Source organism: Apaloderma vittatum, unplaced genomic scaffold (genome assembly GCF_000703405.1).
Source record: "Apaloderma vittatum isolate BGI_N311 unplaced genomic scaffold, ASM70340v1 scaffold192, whole genome shotgun sequence".
Classification (NCBI taxonomy): Eukaryota; Metazoa; Chordata; class Aves; order Trogoniformes; family Trogonidae; genus Apaloderma; species Apaloderma vittatum.
The window spans coordinates 18,924-37,551 of record NW_009702800.1 but is presented as its reverse complement, the minus strand read 5'-3'; the positions used below and the strand labels follow the sequence as shown (position 1 = coordinate 37,551).

The window sequence follows — 18,628 nt, the reverse complement described above, 5'->3', positions numbered from 1 at the left end:
CGGGGGTTTGGTCTGGGGGCTGCGGAGGTAAGAACCCCCCAGCAGCTGCCCCGGGGACGGGACGAGGGGAAGGAGGCAGCGATGGACGCGGTGAGGACAGCCCTCAGGCCAGGGCAGATACAGCATCACTGCTCGCTGGAGCTCTGCTTCAAGAAGAAAACCCATCCGTTTGGGTTTTAGCCTAGGAGCAAGGTATAGATAACTGGATACAGCAAGGCTAGAAAATGCTCTTTGAAAAACCCAGAACAGTTTAAGCTCCCTTTGCCACTCTTGTCATTTGTGATGGAGAAGCAGAATGAAATCAGGAAGCCGTTAGCCCGACGCCGAAGGAAACGTTGATCCCACTTCGCGCAGGCGATGGGCTGCAGCCTCGCCTCCAGCAGATAACAAAGCCACAAACGGTCACCTGCAGCTTCCACCTCTGAGATCTCAGTCCCAAACTTTTACATTTATTAACAGACTTGAAATGTAGGTTTTACAAACAGGGAAATTACCACACCACATGGTGCTGGGCTCTTAACAACAGTCACAGCAAATTATCAAACTCCGTTACGCAACCTCCCGTCGGAGTTACAGCCTCAAACTGATGTGTTCAGCTCAAATGTCCTCCACGCTTTGTGTGAAACAGCTCCAAACGCTGGAACTTTTCACAGTGATTCAGCCCAAAAGTATTTAGTGGAGAAGGATTTGCTTGGAAAACTCCATTTCCCCAGGCTTTTGGTCCTTCAGTGTCTGCAGGTCACGTGAGGTCTTGTAAAATCAGGCTTGGCTCAAGACCTGCTGGCACAGGTTTGTTTCACATGCGTCTGTGCTTATTTTATCTGTGTGAACTTTTAAACATTTTTAGTTATCTTAACAAGGGTTCCTAACCTGTTTTGCCGTGGCACCTCTTCACACTTCTTTCTGTTTCATAAGGAAAATCAGATGCTTGCTATGCCAGCTTAGGCATTTGCATCGTACCCACACTTCAGGGGTTTAGGGCATTTTATAAATACAGGTAGTCAAAGCTTCCTTGTGCCCATAGTGGACTATTCCTCATCTTCCTGACAGACGGCAAAGCAAGGGGCATAGAGGAATAGGGAGTGTGTGCAGTGTCACACAGCAAGCTAGAGAGAGCACATAGGAGAATTCTTTGCAAGTGCTGCTGCTGTAAAAAAAAAAAAACAACAACAACAAAACCCAGCAAACTTCATCCATTTGTGAAATGCATGAACCTGCATGAGATGGTCACCTTAGGTACTTCGGCAGACCTAGGAGGGAAGCCGCTGGTGTCTGAGGCATGGAGTCACTATTCAGTGCAATGACCAGAACAACTCTGTTTGCAGCGTATTTAAAAAAGCAAGGAAAAGACTTCTTAAAAGCCCCTTGTGGAGAAGGTTCCTGGCTGGAGATGTTTGTTCCAAAAAGAAAAACACATTTCTGCAGTTTACCTGCAAGGCCAGCTCTTATCAGGGTCCTCACCTATCACCATGCCGCTTCTCCCGGCTGCAGTCAGATCTGAAACGCTCTGTAGATGGAAAAGAGCTCAGAGCAATCTCTGGCTGTTCTCACAGCCAAACATCTGCTCACCCAAACAGCATTCCAGGCATGTGTTACACCTCCCAGCTTCACAGCAACACACAGGGACAGCAGGGAAGAACTGAGAAACTATTTCTCAGGCATTTACATTTGGTTTTAATAGTCAGGGAGCCTTTTGGATGCATGGGTGGCATCCACACTTTTGCCCCAGGAAGAAATGTGGCTTGGGCTCCATGCTGATGTCTTCTGGGAGGCAAACACTGCTGGAAAAATGAGGGTTTTTCCTCTTCTCTTGGACTTTGTTAACACCCTGTTTGCCTTAATCTGAGGCTAACAGCTAGAGTGTACAGTACAAAGACCTGTGGTAGCGATATGGAAAAAGCAATCTACAACATATAAGCTCCCTCTCTTCGCTGTTAGCCTTCCCTTTGCTTTTCAGCATCAGAAACTAAAATACACTTCAAGACACACTCCCCCTGTATTGGCTTCCCTGACTTTCAATCCTTTGGAGATACAGAGATTCCTGCTCTCCCCATGACTTCTACTTAACTCCTGGAGTAGCTCCCCGAGCGGGCGCCTGGCAGGGGCTTTTGCCGACTGCTGGCACCATCTGCAGGCCCTGCAAGCGAGGGAAGATGAAGTTGCTCATGCTTCGATTCGAGTCTCTTTGCCAGTCAAAATGGGGAAAAGAGAGATTGCTGCGGGCTGTGGAGGAGTGAGTCTGGCAAAGGCACTAGCTCCTGCACATCGCTGCCTTGAGAAAATCCCAAGGTGACACTTTCAGTGGAAGTGGCATGTTGTCACATGGCTAACTCAGATTAAACTTAGTACGTCGCATATGGATCAGATTAGGATTATGAACACCTCTGAAAATGTAATTTTCTCTTCCTAAGAGGTTGTTTTTGGCTAAGAGGGATATGGAGTTTAATGCATTCTGGAACATTGCCCATGTCATCTGTTGAAAAAAAAGGGCTTAAAACTTGGCTGTAAAACCTCTACCCATGTGACTGCTTTCCCAACTGGACTGTTTGTGTGGCATTTACAGCTCTTTAGGTTCAGATTGCAACAGAGCAAGTGCTGAAAAACGCAGTAGTGACTCCTAAGCCAGCCAACCTGCTATTTCATGTACTTACCATTGACTTCCTTCTGTACGACCCATCCTTTGACACAGTCAGCGTTGCTCTGCTGCACAGTGCTTGCAGGAGCACTGTCTTTTGGCAGCACCTCCAGTGGAGTCCCCTCTATCATTATTAACAGTGGGAGCAAAGCACGTTTTAAGAATATTTTGCAATGCGTGAGTCACTAATAGCTAGCCAAAATAAATTATAGCACTGTAAACCAAAAGTTAACCACTTTCAAGTTAAAAAAAATAAATAAGAAAAGTTAATTAGTATTAGTAAGCACCTCCTGCCAGAATGGGGAAGGATTCTGACTACATTTCAATAGGATTTGGGTATCCAGTTCCCCTAACCTCATCCTGGCCTTGTGTGTCTGCACAAAGCAAAACAACTGAGGCTGACAGATGGTCAGAGCAGCCTGTCATGTCTTGGTCGCCTTGCTGAGGCTTGGCTTGGATGTGAAACTGTCTGAATGACTAGAAAGAGATCAGCAACTTGTTGCATGTGAACCCAGCTGAACACCAATTTTTCCCGTAGATTAAAGAAGCATCATTGAGGCAGTGGTCTGCATAGGAGTGCATTCTTACCCATCAAAAGCTACATAGAGACTATAAAAAAAGAACTTAAAATCAGGTTACTAGTAGTTCTGATTATTAGCCTTTATTCTCGCTTATTTCTCACATGACAATCCTGTCTTTTCCAACAGAGCTGATGCAGAATGTTGCCAGTGGTTCTTTGGTCCCTACCTGAACGGTGGCCGATAGGAACCTTGACCTTTGTTGCAGCTTTTGACTGATGGAACAGTCTAGCTCGGTGCAGGTGGTTCTCACAAGCTTTATTTGTATTGGGGCTTGAGGGAGTCCAATGGTTAGCTTCTGACGTCTGAAAGACACCAAGTTGAGTTAACCATGCTGAGAGTGCTTTGAGTTTGCCATGCTATACCAAAAAGATTCCCTTCCCACCTGACTGGCAGGAGGTCAAGGACATTGTAGAAGAATAAAGATATTTAACTTATTTCCTCACACAGTTTACACTATGTTTCTTTTACTGTATTTAAAAATTACCCTGGCTCCACTGCATCTATGCCTTCTGTTCAAGCCATCCCTTCTAGAAAGGGGTGCAAAGGACCTACCCTCTGGAGGTTTAGTTCAAGAGAGTGAGATCTTTTCTTTCTGGGTTTCCTCTCAGAAGACATCTCCTGGTCCGACCTGTTCTTCAGCACTCCCCTGGCTGGGGAGCACAGCTGGCTCACAGCTGCAGGCTCCAACAGCAAACCCCCCACGTGTGTGCTCTCTCTCATCTGACAGTCTGGGGTGGAATCTTCCTCCAGACACTTCAACTCAAGTATATCCTCCTCAGGGAAGCGGGCTGAGGAGACTTTGCTCCCAAGGTCTCTGTGTTGGGCTCTGGAACGGCAACTGGCTGCAATGAGGGAGATGCTTTTGGTGTTAGCAGCAATTTCCTCCGAGGTCTCCAGTCTCAGTGGAACAGCAGCAGGTGACTTTTTCTCATGCAAGTCTCGAGAAGTTGGGGAACGTAGCCTCGCAGCATCTTTCCTGCAGTAACACTGCTGACTTATATCCAGAGAAGGGCTCTTGTGGGGCGTGGGAAGAGTGATTTTTCTCTCTGTAAATCTCCTCTAGCCCAGGCTCTCAGCCTGCAGACGGCTTTTACATAGTTCCAGCCACCTGCTATTTGCTCCCCTCCTGTGGAAGGGCACCCAAAGTAGTTTAATCTCTCGTGTAACAACATGACTAGCATTAAGTTTATTATTCAAGGTGAAACTCAACTCCTTGCCCCATTCATTCTAGGCAATTATAATAAACAAGAGACACTGCTGCTTGGACTCCCTGCTGAAGACTGGCAATTTCCTGACAGCCCCTTACTGTGTCAGAACCCACACAAGTTTTCCAGAGACAAAGGGGCCAGCAGCATCTTTCCTTTCTTGCAGGAAAGACCTGAAAACATTAATAACAACTGTGCCGTGAGCGAGCAGAGACCTCCAGAGAGGTCACTTGGAGAGTTGCATGTTTGGCCACTTAAACTTTGCTTTTCTCCTTGCCACCAAGACAGTTCTCTCTCAAATGTGATGCAACAGCAACAGGGAGGACGAACACGCTGGCTCATGCACAGCTCTGCCCGAGTCCTTTTCTGTCAGCAAAAGCCTTATTGATTCTCTGAGTCAAAGGGAAGGAGGATGGAGCTCTAGAGGACAATACTTTCATGAAACACAGCTCTGTAGAGCTCCTGACTGACACAAGGACCTCCTGCTGATCCTGCCTGGTGACGTGCCTAGGGAAGAACTCTTCCACCTGGGAAGCTTTTTCCTCCATGCTTGCTAAGTGCTGCTCCAGCTCGGTCTGAAAAAGACAGACAGGGGGGTTGCCGAGGTGGCTCAGCTTCTTGAGATAACAAAGACATCTAAGTAGTTCTCTGCTGCGTCCTTCACACTGAGGTTAAAGTAACATCTACAAAAATTACTGTGCTTAGTCTACTAGCAGCCACCATGTTTCAGTTGTGTCCATAAGGACACCTTCACCTCTCACCCTCAGGGCCACCGTCTTGCGCTGTTCTGCCAGCAGCAGGCTGATCTCTTCTCTCGCTGTTCTAACTCTGTGAGGTTCAGATGAATCTCTGATATCGACATCTCTGTCTTCCTCCTCTGTGTTTTCATCTTTCTCCTCCTTTGCTGGCTTGTCATACTGAGTCTTTTCTCGTTCCCAGCTGCTAGAAAAACAGAAAGGAGCTTCTGGTACGTGGTGATGTAACTGTAATGATGCATGTGCAGCCCTTGATTGTCCAAATTTTTCGTGCATGGCAGCAGCAGAAGTCATTAGTCCAGGCTTTTCTCCACCTCATAACAAATTGTTGCCTATTCACATGTACTTGCTGAGTATCTTTAATGTCCTGAAGACTGTTTTAACTACAAAGGATGAAAATCTCAAGGGACTATAAAATTTACAGAAGCATTAAGTGTGTGACTATCAATAATGATAGTTTACCTGAAAGAAAGAGATGATTACACTTTCTCTGACATGACATCATACCCAGATGCAGAACATCTGGATGGAAAATGCTACACAAACACAGAGTGACTGGACCATGGAAGGAGCAATAATCGCAGTCTGTGCTATCATTCAGTATTTGCATTAAAACAAAAGTCCAGAATAAGGTCCAAATAGACATTAGGTATCTTCCATTTATACTTTTAGTCTTGAGCTTAAACTTAGTGCTAGAGATAGCTGGTTGCCTTACAGAGCTACATCAGGCAATTTCACTGCAGTGCAGCACCATCTGCAGGCTTCAGTCTCCTTATAAGTGCCAGGAGGGGTTAGAGATGTGTTTCCCCATAGCAGAAATAACTCATTGCAAATACAGCACCTTAATGTAAGGCTCAGAGTTGCATGGGCCATATCTACCTTAAATCCCTGGGTACCTTTTGCAGACCACCACCCTCCCAAGGTTTGCCTTGTCACTTAGGTAAATCTCAAACCTACACTTAATGTCATCCTTCTGTCATTTTTGTTGGGAGGGCCCAGGGGATATTAGCACTTCCCATGGTGAGTCTGGAGGTTCACGTACAAATTGTGCTCAAAGTTAAGGAGCTACTCACTCCATAGTTGTTAGGAGGTGCCTGCAGGTATCAACGTGTTGGTGTTTTCCAGCTCCATCAGGCTGCGACTCATCTCCGTTTCCTCCCTGAAAGCCCCCATCAGCTGCATCCGCAAGGTGTTCATGACTTGGCCACTGTTAGAGCCTTGGTGCCTCTCTGCTGCAGGAGTAGACATTCCTGATCTGACATTAGGCCAGGTAAGCTTCTGCCAAGTCCCCACAATGCTCTGGGACCAAGGCACTCAGTGCGCGTGTTAAGGCATTCAGTTATAGGATTCTGCTTCATTCCACAGTCTCTTGAAGTTCATCATGTTCTTAAGAAAACTGATATATCTTTATGCTTATATTATGAGCAATAAATACACCTCATTGCTATGGCTTTTGTGAGTATTAAGAAGATACTGCATTGCAGGGACATCTCTTCCCCCTTTTCACCTGCCAAAAAGAAGAAAGTATTGCTTTCCTGTGCTTGTTACCTAGAAATGACCTTGAGTATTGGTAGCAGAGACCTATTATACCTCATGTCTTGTTTGTCAAAGGATTTGACTACTTTTATTTCATTCCTTGCCAGATTCACTGATAAAAGGAACAATGCCCAGGGCAGAACAATCAATGTTTTAAAAGCTTCACCCTGCCCCTCTCACTATTTTTTCTTTTTTTAATTAAGTGCAATGAACCGTACAACAGAGCTCTGTGTCCTGATGTGGCCTGGGAGCCCATGGGGACGCTGGCTACAAACTCAGTCACCTCTCTGTAAGAGTCAGGACTTCCCACAGCCAATGCTGCCACTTGATGCCAGAGCTCTTTCCAAGGGCAGGTTTGTGAAATTTGACAGGTTAGTGTTGGCAAAAGTGCTGAGAAAGTTGAATCTGTTGTCTAGAATCACACAGTATATCAGAGGCAGACTCAGAAAAGCAAATTCAGCTCACTTGCCTGCCTCCACTGCCTATCAGACTGTGCTTCACTCTGCTTCTCTCCAAGCCAGCTTCCCCCAGCTATGTCTGCATGGAGGCCCACCAAAAGCTATCACAACCTGTCCACAGAGCTCCTCTCCCAGCTCTCTTCCCTCCAGACAGCTCACAACACTTCTTGCTCCTGCCTCTGCCGTGCAGTTCCCCAAGGTCAAAGCTGACTGCACTTCTCTCCTTCTCCTGGTTTTCGACCCTTGCCTTCAGATGCTCAATCTCCCTGCGGAGGTCCGTGATGATGCTGGTGTATTGGTCAACGTGCTGGGAGATGTTCTGCAGGTTACATTTCACCTGGTGAGCCAGAATGCAATCGTGTTTGTCCCATGGTTAATTACTGGTACAACGGCTGCAAACAAAACTATACTTTTGGTTGGAAGGTCACTGGATCCTGTGACAGGGAAGAATTTTTCCTCATGATTGGAAAACTGTACATTAGTGGTTTTACCTATTTTTGGGGAAATTCCCAAAAAGTAAACAGAAGAGCCAGGGACTCTGCACCCACAAGATAAAAACAGAGATCCACAAAGAGCAAAAGTCCTGTTGCAGATCGTTGTTCATCTTCCTTTACCCCACGAGCCTCTCCATTTTATTCCTCCTTTCTGCAGTCCCTCCATTCCTCTTCCAGTCCCAACACTCCCACTGGGACATTCCCCACACACTGTCCTCCCAAGGGTCTTCTCTGGCCCATTATTTCTCATGTTCTGCACCCAGGTCCATACCAGCTACATCATCCTCCACCTTTCCATTATTCTGCTTCCTTGCTTTGGCCATCATATTCCTCTTCTTATCCATGATCCACACAATTTGCTTTACATTGTTCCCTTTATCTGCTTTTCTTGTCACTCACACTGAGCGTTGCCTCCTCCTGAAGTTTGTTTTCCCTTCATCCACTACATCTCCTGTTCCCACCTTGCAAGATTTTAATCTCTAAGCTCTGCCTCCTGGTCAGTCGTTTGTTCATTTACCTGCGTCTTGATGTTTTTCGCTGGACAGGTATAGATCAAGGTCATTCGAGATTCTTCAAAGGAGGTGCTGGCTGGGCTGATATGTGCAGTCATAACAGTCCTACTGTTACCCCCTAATGAGTCCAGGAAGGATGCAACGTTGGTGTGGTTAGCATGGACATGACAGGAGGTTTCTGCCTGGTGGTAACCGGTGTGGCTGGGAACCCCTGTGGTTCATTGAGATTCTGGTAGAGAATCCCAATTAGGAGTGAAGGAAGTGCTCGTAAAAGACCATTCATTAGGCCCTCTCTCCATCAACAGCAAAATCAATAAGTAATTAACTTTCTACAAAAGAAGAATTTTTGCAAGAAGAAATCACGGTTTCCACAAATGTGTTGGCAGCTTCTCAATTCTGCTCGCAACGGAAGCCTCCCTTTTTCTCCATCCCTTCTCCTCCCTGCTGTCCTCTAGAAAACACATCTGTCAGGCAGCAACAGTGGTAGCTCAGCACCAAGGTCTGAGATGAGGTTCATAAATAAGGTTGTAAAGTATCCATAAAATAACCAGTGTTGCGAAGAGCAACCTTTCTTATATCCTTAGGGACACAGCTTGTGACAGCACATCGTTACTCTCAGTCTCCTGCCTTAACAACATCCAAATTTATTGGCCAATTTGAGCAAAATGTCATAGAAGGGATGAAACGTTCAAAGGCGGTAAGTTAATTTAAAAAAATAAATCAATCACTGGTTTCCTGCAAGCTTTGAGACATACAATCCAAATCTATAGGATTTCCTTAATCCTCTAGGGAGGTCCTTCCTCAACCACATGGGTCACAAGACAACATGCTTGTTACGGAGACAGCACTGGCCAAATCGAGCCCTGATCACATTGCAAATCCAGAAGAAGCATTCCAAGCTAGATAAAGACAGTGCACAGAGATCCTCAAGGATCAGCTCTCAAGCTCTGGCCGATTTGAGCGGTGATACCAGACACACCAAGATCCTCACCAACCTGCAGAGCACATTACCTTGAGCAGGCATGTGAGTTTGCTGTCTCCAAAATTGACAAACTGGGCCCGGCTCCCTCCCTTCTTGCTCAAAGCGTTGATGCAGTTGCCCAACGCCAGGAGCGAGCGGTTGATGTGGGCTCCTTCCTTCATCTTCTTGCCCCAGTTCTGAGACTGTTGGGAGGGTAGGGAGGGAAGGGGGACAGACAGACATAGAACATGCTTCAGAAGGGTGGGTCTGCACCTGGGGAAGATGTGTGGCATCACCAGGGTCAATGTTTGGATGTAAAAGCAATGCCTCCTGCAAAATTAACCTGAAAATGCAGCATTAAACCCCGCTGAGGCACAGAGGTGCTGGTGGGAGTACACTTCTTGGAAAAGATGACTGGTATTCATGGTTCATAGTGAGAACTCTTGGTCCTTAAAAGATAGCCATTGATTATATTCTGAATATTATGTCAGAGTTTAAGATGCATAACTACATCACTCCAGAATTCCTGGTCTCAGTAGAAATACTGGGTATGTAAAATCTCTCTCTCTCAAATCACCTCCCTGTGTTCCAGCCTTTCCTCTTCCCTACAGAAGCCAGCTGCTTTATTTTCCACCCACCAGCATCCCTCTGTTCTACTGGTGCCAGCTTTCTCTCTGGCAGCCCAGCTGATCCCTGCCTGACAGACCTCGGCTTCTCTTTAAGATGTGAAATTCGCTGCTGCTTTTTCAGACCTGACAAAAGGCTGCACCCTAAAGCTGCTTTACATTTTTCCAATTATACTAGCTGATCTCATAAAAGACATTACCGATATCATCAAATTTTATCTTTATTTCAGGCCATCTCAGGTACAAACTAGTGCTCTAGAGCAACATAGAAGCACACATGGATGGTTTCCACAGGGATGAGGACAGGCATGCAGACCCTGCAGGGCAAGCCAGGGAATCCAACCTGGTCTCACCAAAAGCTGCCAAGCTCTAGCCATACCTGGGCTGCTCTCTCTGATCTCACCAAGTCGACCATGAAAACGTTTCCAATTCGCACTTCTAGCCGATTGGCTTCCTCCAGCTTTTCTGTGTCACTGTCACCTGCAGCACTGCGTGCGAGCAGGAGGATGTCTTGTTGGCAGCAGTGGGTTCCTGAGTGCGTTGCTTGTTTCCTTTTGTTAACAGCTGCATGATCTAAATGATGCACAAAAGCACATGGATATGGTTGGACCAGATGATCTCTAGAGGTCCTTTCCAACCCCAAACATTCTGATTCTATGACCAATGTGAGACTAGCACTGGGTCCTTAGATCTGCAAAGGGGGTTGGAGTTGATCCTGCATTTCAGTGGATTGACTCCCCGTTTCCCATTACACCTGCTCCACAGAGGCTGGATCCAAGGCAACACAGACACTTCACCTCCAGGTAGGACATGGAGACCATGTAATCCATCTCCTCGGTAGTAGCTTCAAGGGCCTTAAAGAGATCATCCAGAGCACGGCTGCAAATCCCTGGTTCACAGTCTGTCCCTATCGTGTAGGTTTTTCCTCCTCCTGTTAAAGATACAAAATAAAGCAAAGACCGACTTCCACGTGAGCAAGTTTCCACAATAAATGAAGCCTGGTTTCCTACCAATTTCTATCCTTCATCACCTAACTCCAGTTTCTCACTCCACAATGACACTGCCGCAGGAAAGATGTGGCACGTGCCACCCAAAGAGAGTAGGAAGACTTGTAGATGGGCAGATAGGTAGGTTAACTGCCCACCTAGGCATTCAGAACTAGAGTAGAAATGTATTTTCGTATAATTTATAGACTATAAGTGTTCTCTACAGCTACATCTATTTTCCTGCAGTCTCCAGCATTACATGGGTGCCCTCATCTCCTTCTCCTTTTGAATGGCAAGATTTGGCACCACTGAATTCCACCTCTTAAACAGGGCAGCTTCACAGTTACTTAAGGGCAATTTACACTTCCCGATGAGAATGGTATTTCAATGCTTCAGTCCACACAGCAATCAACTAATTGGCTTCAAAGTTCATTTCTGGTTAGTAGATAGAATTTTATTCATTTGGAGCAGTATAGCTACAGGGATTACCTTACCTGTTGGACCATAAGCAAAAATGGTTGCACTGTAGCCAGAAATGACTCCTTCTATCAGGCTTTTGGTTGTGGATACATGTACTTCCTCCTGATTCAGTCAAAAAAGCATAAATTTTTGGTCAGGCACAGCAGCTGTCCAAATAATCTATATCTAATTGCATTCCCCTTGATTTTCTCACTATTTTTTTTTTCCTGGGCCTTGAAACAATTCATGAGCCATATGAATTTTGACACATCGAAATAAGCAGAAGCAGCACAGAGGGTTATTGAAATTTCTAAAGGCAGGCAGGGTGCGGGAGCTTACTGAAATAAATGTCCTTAAATATGATTATTTTCTCGGTCTCTGAACACGGAATGCTTTGGGTTTGTTTCGTGTCTGCTGGAGAAGCGAGCAAATTCTCTCCCCAACCTTATCCTTTATTGAGAAGTGTCACTGGGCCTCCAGAAACATCTTAGGTAGCATACAAGAGCGCTACACTGAAGTTTCGTGCGAAAGAGAACACAGATGACTGAGCTGCTTGTGAGTAGCAAGGTTGCAGCCACGTCATAGTGATCACAAAATACAGGCGATGCACTTTACATCTGTCTGCAAAGCACAGCTCCAGAAGGGCACTAGAGCTCACTTTGCAAGCCTGTACAACAAAAGAGGCACAGGGAAGAAGTGTGTGAGCACCAGAGCCAAGCAACGTGATAATGATCTCATTCACCAGAGACCTCAGGAGATCAAAGCTCTTCATCTCTACTCTGGTGTGTTGCACTGGGGAGTCCAGAGGCAGGAGGGAAAAGCAGACTGTAGAGTGCACATCTCCCTGCTTCTTTGGCAGCAGGAAAACTTTCCTCACCGTCCTCTCAACTTCAGCACCATCTCCTTTTATCTGGGTGACGTGTCCTCTGGGATATGCAGTTATCCTCACCTGCCAGAAACATTCATCTAAGCAGGGAAAACAATTCTAGTGTTAAGTCTTTTGGTTTTAAAAAAACCAGGGTCGCACTGTGATCAAAAACCATGTCAAATACAAATGGTTTTCCTTGGGATCTGTTAGCTTGCAAGATGTCATCTGGATCTTCGCTTGGATCCATCAGGACCACCCTCTGTTGTAAGATAAGATACAAGGAAGAAGTTCTTCACCATAAGAGTGGTGAATCACTGGAACAGGCTGCCCAAAGAGGTTGTGGATGCCCCACCCCTGGAAGTGGTCAGGTTGAATGGGGCTTTGAGCAACCTGGTCTAGTGGGAGAGAGGTGTCCCTGCCTACAGCAGGGGGGTTGGAACCAGGTGATCTTCAAGGTTTCTTCCAACCTTAACCATTCTATAGTTCTATAAAGTCAGAAGAAGAACCGTTATGTCTGGGTTTGGTCAGCAGTCTGTCAGAACTTCTGACAGCGCTATCGCCATCGCATCTCTTGGCCACAGGAACATTGCACTACAGCTTTCCGTGGAAAACGCACATGCACAATGTGGGGGCCACAAGCTTTGTTTTGGAATTGATGTCGCAACTTCTGTAATTTGGAGAACTAGTAGCTGCTGCAAAATGCCTAGAGGCTTCCTTGTGCAGTGAAACAATCGCAGGTATTGCATAATAGTGATGGTTGCAGGGACATGATACCCAACCGACGCTCCTGGGAGCAGGAGGGTAACAGGACCTCTTACCTCAGTTTTCAGCCAAGAAAGAAAATAATTAAATTCCTTAGGAGCAAAAGTGCCCAAACATCTTCCAAAGCCTTTCCTGCAGAAGGACTGATGGAAATACCCCGCACTGCACAAGGACAGAAACTTCATTCCATTTCTGGCTTTTATTAAGGAAAAAAACAAAGGTGGGAGAGGAGTTGCAGGAGGTTACAGAACGGGTTCTTCTTCTTTTCAGTCCCTTAGGATCTATTTTGGTACATCATTATCACAGTATATAATTGCTGTAGAGAATGATATTCTTTCTCCTCCACTGAAACAGCTTGTAAGGAGATGCTCAAGCCTCAAGGGAAGGGATAGAGAACCCTGTGCCTCCTACTCCAGAGCAGATTTCACTCTCTCCCAGGTAAACAGAGCATTAGATAAGCAGTTAGAACATAGACCAACCACCTTCTGACCTACAAAATAAGGGCAGTGGTGTGCCAGGCATGGGAGAAAGACAGGTATCTAGGACAAATGCCCACGGGCGTTCAGGAGGTATCAAGACTTGGGTTTTTCTTTTTCTTTTGCATTTCCTGTCAAATTCCAAATCTCTATCAACTATCTCTAATTTTGATCTGCAAGTTTTCAATCATAAAATTTTTTTTTTAATTCTTTACTTTTCACTGGTCCAGCTTAGGCCTCAAAACCTGAAGCAATAGAAGAACAAACTCCAAAGGAAACTCCTGGTTTATCCTTGGTGGTGGCATTTGCCTGCAAAAGGGTGGGCTTACACATAATCACGTGCACATGCCAGTGTGAGAGCCAAGCACAGAGCTTGGAGAATGGTGGCAACACGTTTCCTTTAGAAATTGTCTGTAAAGCTTTCCGGCCCCTTCTAATGAGCCCTTGCAACATCCAAATTTTGCTCACAGTGTATCCACATATCCAAAAGAGCCCTTCTCTCCTAAACGAGGGCTAACGCCTTGTCTAATTAGCAATATTTTAGAAGTATAAATCTTCTGCTATTGCACAGAAGCATTAAAACATAACAAGACACTAAGAGTCAATTTTGAGTTAGGATTAATAAGCAGACAGAAGCAGCACTAAATGAGTTAGGCAGGAGTAAAAATAGCAGGGAACATGATGTAAATCCAAATACAACAAGAAATCTAAGTACTTCAACTGCCCAGTCAATTAATTTGCTTTCATAATTACAGTTATTTGGATTATTAAGAGAAGTTCATTCTCATAGATAGAAGCTACTCAGACTAATGTAATGCACATTTCCTTCCCAGATTTCCATTAGAGAAAACAGATCTCAGGGCAGATGATGCAAGTCTGAATAAGCCTTATAAAAATAAAGCTGATATCGTTGTGAGGTTAATGGCTGCTTTAAAAAGACACACACACAAAATATCACCAGTAAGGTGCTAAACAAAAACTGCATTTGTAAGACAATCCCTAAAGAGAAGAGAGAGATTTGTGCTCTCTTTGCTTCTGAGAGCTGTTATCATTTGACTACGGCGTGGAGACAAGAGAAAAATAAATTACAGAATTAGTGTGCATTCAGAAAGGGTTCAGAGAAAGATCAGCTGGAGCATGATAGAAAATAATGGGATTTACATTGGAAAAGAAGGTAAATAGCAAGGGCACAGTAAAAATATGTAAACAGATGTAGCAATGTAGAAAAGGTAAGTGAGGACCACCTGCAATTCCTCCCTCTTAAGAAGAGGCACAAGAGGTGAAAGCAGCAGAACTGGAGCGGTTTCCTTTGCATGGGAAGCTGCACCCCTGTTGTGTCACAGCAAGGTCAGGGGTTTGGCAGGATTTGAAAGCGAGTGCTCGCACATAAACTAGAAGAGCCAGAGTGTTGTGGTGGTCCACAGAGTCCCCAGTCCCCACCGTGGGAGCTCTCCTGCAGCCCAGGAACAATTTCCCCCGCAGCTTCCCTCTCGCCCACTCTGCGCGTGACGAGGGCAGCTCCCTCTGCTGCTTCTGCTTTGCTGATGGGATGGATGCAGGGCCACCGGCACACACACACATGGCTTGTGTGTGCTGAGGCCACCCAGGCTTACCTGCAACAGGACTCAGCTCTCTGCAAGCACTGGCAATATCTACAGCTTCTCACTGCATCTCTTCTGCTGATCAATCTTAAAACCTTAAACTTAGGGCCTGGAGAGATTAAGGACCTTCATAAAGTTGAAACTCTTTTATCCTCCAATGATTTGCACTTTTATCTTGACAAGTTCTTCCTCCCTCTTCCCCCGTTTCTGTCTCTAGCATAGCAAGACTCCAATTGATTTGCAGAGAAGGCAGCAGAGTGAACTTAGCCCCGTCATTGCTGCTGCCAGCAGGAACTGTCAGAGATCTGGGACCGTGGTACCAAAAGCCATAGAGCTGGGCTCACTTACAGATTCCCCTGTTGTTCCCAAAACACTGATTAAAGTTATTTGTGACAAAGAAAGGGAATTGTGTTTCACTAAGTACCCATTTCGTTTAATCCTAGGTAGCAATCGTTATGAGCCTGTTCAACCAGATCAGAGCAAGTTGGCCCTGATCCGTGCAGGGTCCCGCGGGGTTCCTCGGAAGCTGGAATTCATTGCAGGACTGGAGCGATTATGAAAGTACCAATTAACTGCCAGTGCCTCGTGCCACAACTCAATCAGCCAGGAAAACGGTACGCCACTTTGTAACACAGGTGGTAATTTGACTCAAAGATTTAAAACGCACAGGGTGAACTTGTCAGTACTAATGATGTGCTACAGCACATGTGTTTCAGCCTGTTTAACATAGAGGTGAAGCAACAGGGAATGCGTGGTGTCATGGATCAGTTGTGGGGTTAACTGGGCCCCCGCTCTGGCCCTGACTCACTGCAGCCGTGGGCAAGTTGCACAGTCCAAGATCCCAAACTCGTGCGCCCAGTGGAGGGTCTCTGGTGAAGATCACCAATTTGAAATCCCACCTAAAAGCTGTCCTTGGTGTCTCAGCTAATAACAGAGATATGAGATATTCCATTTTCACCTTTCTGTAACTGTTTTCTCTTTTGTATAATACAGCAGTATCCCCTTAGCAGCTCCTGACAGGAGAGCTGATGCCGATAAAACACTGCATAATGCACAGAAATGATGCCTCATGAGGGTGTGCAATTATCGAAATACACTTGTTCTACAGCCCCACCAATCACAAGCAACTAGTTTCTATAGGAACCAGATTTATTTACCTGTCAATTTAATTAGAGTTTCATGGGCAACTCAAATCTTTAGTACTGTGGTAGACGTTTTTGAGTAGTTCCAGCAACAAAAAGGGAACATTTCTTCACTGTGAATATGTCAAGAGTACAAGGTGAGCTCCTTGGTTTTGGATGGCTTTTAATATTCACAGGAATGCAACAATTAACTTAGCTTCATCATCTAACACATTGAGTGACATTGTTAAGAGTATCTCATTCCCATGGGCTGAACTCATCTTAGAAGCATTGGAAAATATTATGTTGCACAGCAAGTCCTGCAGGAGGAGCAGGAGATAGCACAAGTCTCTCTTGAACAGCCTTAACCTCTGGAACAGTCCAGTTAATTGCTGTGTTTGGTAGCCCCAGCCACTGGGGGTAAGAAAACAAGCCCAAATAAGCAGCATGTGGAGAGAGGTCACACCAAGTACTAAGTCTTTTTCTTGCATGAGAGAGGAATGCAAGGTATTCTAGATATTATTGACTTTATCTTAAGCAATTCCACCCTGAGCAGAGGTTTCTGTGTCTGCCCCAATCACGTTTCACCAGATAGCGGGAGTAATGCTTCAGTTTAACCAAAGAGCCACAGGGTTGAAGGTTCAAACTTGGGAAAGGATTACATTTTCAAAGCACTCCTCTTACTCTGATCAACACAAAGAGATGGCAAGGTCCTGGAATGATGGTGTGGACTCAGACAGAACTACGACCCCAGCTGCCTTTAGCTCATAGATCTGTCACTCAAATAGATCTCAAAGAGATGAGCACACTGAAAATCACTATTCAGGGAAGACTAACCACCACCACCCGCCAGGTGATCCAGCCTCACCTCCCCTACTCTACATTGTTCTGTTCTGCAGGAGGAGAAAGTTACACCCAACCTTAGCTTTAAACCATCTACAGCTTTGCACAAAGAGAACAAGTCTGGGTCCAGGAACACTAAAAGACAGCTGGGAAACACAATAGGAAGGATGCCAGGGCTGGGTACAACCCAGCCGGCACCTCCCCATCCTCTGTCCTCTCCTAAGCAAGCGGACTCACCTAAGCTGCTGCTCCTTCGTGGCTGAGCTGCGAGATGATGCCAGCTGAGGGCTGGGTGATTTGCCCGAGGAGGATGCACACATCGAGCTGGAGCCTTTCATGAGGCTGCACAGGCAGGAGACTGAACGGTTCAGATGCAGCAGCCATGATCACTCCAGGGAAGGAAAAGAGGTGATACCTGCACCATCGCTCCTGGGAGATGACTACAGGGACCGCAAGAGGCAGCACGGAAATACAGCCCCAGGGCAGGAAGGGGCAGCAGCAGCTCCCTCCTGCTCCAGGGAGTCAGGGTAAGCCCAAGGACCCACCTGCAAGCCCAAATTCGTTCTTTATATGCAAATCCACCTGCACAGACCCTGGGTGAGCAGGTCATAGCCTTCATTTGCCGCCAGAGTTCCTCTTCCACTGGGATCAAACACGCAGCACAACCAGGTACAGGGGTCCACAGCTTCACCAAAAACTGAGCAAGCACCACCCTGGCCCCTCCAGTCTTGCAGAACTGACACCAGCCAGCGAGAGTCAGGGAACAGTTTGCCACCTCCCTGAGCTAAGTGCAAACCTCCATTTATTGTCACTTCATCCGGTGGCATTTAATGACTCCCATTCAGGAAAGCAATCCTTCAGCATTTTTAGTGTCAATCCATTCATTAAAAAAACCACCAAACACAAACAAAACAACAAAATTACCTTGTCTTCATTATTTATTGACAGTAAAAAAGTCAAAGCTCAAAAGTTACAGTAAGGCTTTATTAAAAATATTAGAATTTAAGAAGTTAAAACTTAGTAGAGCAAGCAAACAAAACTTGCTCTATGAAGTTTGCATTAAGGACTGTAGATGGGTAAAAGGTGATAAGAATATTTATTACAAATTCAAAATAAAGACTGAAAATGAAGGCTAGCCCAGGATTATATGAATTCTTCCAGTTAATCTTGCTATTTAAGAACAGTTAAAAATACTTGAGACAATACTTTAACAAACATAATGAGAGACACTATCTTACTTGTCTCCCTCTTGCCCCCTGCCTAAATTCTGGGCCCTTGAAGGCATTCAGTGGAGGTACAACTGCTGTTGGAAGTTTTTCCCCACCCATACATGTATCTTCATAGAGCACCTACAAACTCGCTTCTATTTGGACCATCCTTCAGAAGCTCTTGTAACAGCCGCGGGCTGAAAGCCAGTAGCTACACACCAACAAGACCCTTCTCATTCCAACTCCTTGTGTTATTCCAAGATATGCTGAACAGACCAGGTTACCAAATACACCCCCATAAAGAAAGTTCAGTTGCACATAATTTGCAAAAATCATTTGAAGAAACACAGTAATTGAAGAGAGCAGTGTCAGAAACGCCAGCATTGCAGATGAGGCCTTAGCTGCTGGTCACGGTATCTCGTCAGCTTCCAAAGCTCCTACAGAGGCATCAAGTTTTGGGTGCTTTTTTTGGGGGGGATTTTTTTGTGTGTTTTGTTTTGCTCTCTGATGATTCGCACTTCAAAGCAGCATCTTGAAAGAG

General features: G+C 45.6%; 1 protein-coding gene across 1 annotated transcript; it reads right to left on the bottom strand.

Moving 5' to 3' along the window:
• Positions 1–3,382: 3,382 nt before the first annotated feature.
• Positions 3,383–17,199, bottom strand: KIF19 (kinesin family member 19; the record flags this gene model as incomplete). The annotated part of the gene is given in 14 exon segments (XM_009864350.1): positions 3,383–3,518; positions 4,856–4,996; positions 5,183–5,360; positions 6,285–6,408; positions 7,330–7,507; positions 8,182–8,305; positions 9,189–9,340; positions 10,143–10,207; positions 10,210–10,338; positions 10,446–10,694; positions 11,244–11,331; positions 12,225–12,335; positions 14,798–14,897; positions 17,117–17,199. Coding segments are annotated over 14 exon segments (1,858 nt in total), but the record flags the coding sequence as incomplete, so codon positions are not given.
• Positions 17,200–18,628: the final 1,429 nt, after the last annotated feature.